The following is a 3070-nucleotide window of genomic DNA, read 5'->3' on the forward strand; positions in this document are numbered from 1 at the left end:
TGTTTCTATCCCCTTGCTGAAGCCATAGCTGTCTACTTTTTTGCCTCAATTCCTCCTCTTCCTTACCTAACCAGCCATCAAGCTCATAACACAGAGCAGTTTCTGTATCCTGTAAACTCTCATTATTCATATCCTTATTTAATTCTTTTTGAATAAATTCCAGCTGCTTTGATAATTTCATAATATTTGCTGTTGTGGAAACAGGAGCAAGCTTTGACCAGATTTTCAGAGCTAACTTAAGTTCTTTTAATTTAGATACCAATATAAACATAGGAGAACCTGTAAACTGTTTATCCCAGACATTCTTGATAACATCAGCAAAACCTTGACATTGCATCCAGTAGTTAAAGAATTTGAAAGGCTTTGGACCAGAATTTATGTTGGGTTGAAGACGGATGATAGCTGGTGTATGATCACTTGAAGATGTATTTTTATACTCTGTAAAAACTTGAGGAAACAGATCAATCAACTTAGAATTTCCCATAGCTCTGTCCAGTTTACCATATATTCTGTGTATGCCCTGTTGTTTATTGTGCCAAGTCCAGGTTGAACCAGTGCTTTTGATATCAGAAAGGCCACATAGTTGAATACAATCATTAAATTCCTGAAGTTTCTTAATTGACAGGTGAGAACCACCAATTTTTTCGGAAGAGAATCTACAGACATTAAAATCTCCCACTAATAACCATGGCATAGTGTGGTATTGTTTATGAATATTACTAATATCAGTCCATAATGATGTTCTGGTTGTTTCAGAATTCTCACCATAGATAACACTCAAGATTAAATTGAAACCTCCCTTATTATGAAGGTTAATTGTGATTTGTTGCAAAGTGACAGATATTACATCTCCCCTCCATGTATCAGCATCCCATGCCACCCAAATTCTTCCTCTGTTAGAAGCAGAATAATTGTTGCAATATGACCAGAGAGGAGGGATACATTTGGTAATTCTGTGGGATTTTGATGATTTAACTTTAGTCTCTAACAAACCAACCACACTTGGCTTTAAAGAAAGAATATGTCTTTTAATATCTCTTCTTCTACTAACCTTGTTCAACACTCAAGATTAAATTGAAACCTCCCTTATTATGAAGGTTAATTGTGATTTGTTGCAAAGTGACAGATATTACATCTCCCCTCCATGTATCAGCATCCCATGCCACCCAAATTCTTCCTCTGTTAGAAGCAGAATAATTGTTGCAATATGACCAGAGAGGAGGGATACATTTGGTAATTCTGTGGGATTTTGATGATTTAACTTTAGTCTCTAACAAACCAACCACACTTGGCTTTAAAGAAAGAATATGTCTTTTAATATCTCTTCTTCTACTAACCTTGTTCATGCCTCTAACATTCCAAAACAACATGGTCAAGAGATATTAGCTGAAGAAGCCCTGGTAACCCTCTTTGGGCCTGAAGAAGTATCTTTATTGATTTTGAACTGAGATTTCTTCTTCATAAGCAGCTGGCTTTTTTCATTTAACCATTCTGGATTATCAATGGCAATAGGGAAATCTATAACTGATTCATTAAACTTTCCACCATCAGTTTGCTTAGTATTAATAAATGCTATATTTTTCTCGGCCTGATCAGAATGACTACTTGTAGAGACAGTAACAGAAAAAACTGGAGTAACACCAGCATTTAATTTTTCAGAGATACCTGTATTAGCAACATCATCCTTCTTAGTCTGAGACTTCTCAATCTTAGAATCTGATATATCTTTGTAATTTCCTTGCATAGCTAGTTCCTTAGCAATTTGACTTCCATTGATATCATGTACTGCAATACCTTGGTTTCTTAAATCATGCTGCATGAGAAACTCAGATTCTGTTATAACATCATTAATAGTAGTATCTTCATAATTAACTTCAGTAATAGTAGCATCCTCATTTATTAACTTTCCAGCATCAGCATTTATAGAAACAACCTCATGTACATGATTATCATTAATTATATCTCCAATAAAAACAGATTTACTTGACTGAGAATCATTAATATCAGACTCTTCGTGTTCCTTGTCATATAAGTTGACTAGTGCAGCAGTAGACCCCGAGTCTATGTTATCAGCTCCATTATTTGTTGATTTAGGAATCCATTTATCAACTAGCACAACCGGACATTGATACTCGACATGTCCAAAATTATGGCATTTGCTGCATCTTGGGGGGATCCATTCATACTCCACAGAAGTTTCTAACCATTCTCCATTTCCCAAATCTAACTTAACAGTTGTTGGAAGCTTTGCTTTAGAAGAGATTTCCACAAAGCATCTAGCGAAGGCTAATCTTTCACCCGTAGCTGTAGCTTGATCAATATAAAGAGGATTACCAACAAGACTAGCAATTCGTCCAATAATATTATTTGACCAAAGTTTGAGATGTAACGAAGGTAGTCTAATCCAAACAGGAACCGAGGTAAGAAGCTCTCTCTCTAAATCAATGTTCTCAGACCATTTTTTTAAGATTATTAGTCTGCCATCAAATAACCAAGGCCCCCCGTTAAGAACTCTGTTTAGTTCTTCATTGCTGCCAAATTTGAAGAAAAAGAAACCATTTTCACGAGAATATATATCAAGAGAACATGACAGTTTCCATAAACGAGCAACACAACCTTTTAAATGAGAATAGAACGGTTTGTCCCCAAGAACATAACCAATCAAAGTGTTGTTCCATTTGTCGACATTGAGAAGAATCTCAGATCTCGGAATAGAAGCATATTGAATACCATTACTGTCAACAGAAGGAGGGAAGTATTGAAGAGAACAATTTTGATTTACCTCACGACCCATTGAACAAATATCTTTCCATGATGTGGAGCCAACAGATTTGAATTTCCAGATACCCGCATCCTGACGAGAAGATTGGTTACCTAAATCTTTTGACACTGCTTGAATCCGACCAGGATCCTTATTCATTTCAATTATATCATTACGGAGATTTCCATTAAATCTAGAATTAGATTTTGGGAAACTCCGATATTTATTTTTACGAGAAATGACATTGATCCATTCTTGATTTCTCTCCTCCCTTGCTGCGGTAGTTCCTATTGGATTGAGGGGAGTTCT

At 35.8% G+C, this 3070-nt stretch overlaps 1 protein-coding gene across 1 annotated transcript; it reads right to left on the reverse strand.

Annotated features, from left to right (window-relative positions):
* Nucleotides 1–1372: 1372 nt before the first annotated feature.
* On the reverse strand, nt 1373–2920 carry LOC109828511. Its single transcript, XM_020395491.1, has one exon. It carries the CDS (start codon nt 2918–2920, stop codon nt 1373–1375), a length of 1548 nt encoding a protein of 515 aa, XP_020251080.1.
* Between the last annotated feature and the right edge of the window lie 150 nt (nt 2921–3070).

The sequence above is a fragment of the Asparagus officinalis genome, unplaced genomic scaffold, assembly GCF_001876935.1.
Source record: "Asparagus officinalis unplaced genomic scaffold, Aspof.V1 AsparagusV1_Un1905, whole genome shotgun sequence".
Taxonomy (NCBI): domain Eukaryota; kingdom Viridiplantae; phylum Streptophyta; class Magnoliopsida; order Asparagales; family Asparagaceae; genus Asparagus; species Asparagus officinalis.

Coding starts and splice junctions, on each gene's coding strand:
- LOC109828511 (XM_020395491.1), bottom strand. CDS start 2,920: ATGAATAAGGATCCTGGTCGGATTCAAGCAGTGTCAAAAGATTTAGGT.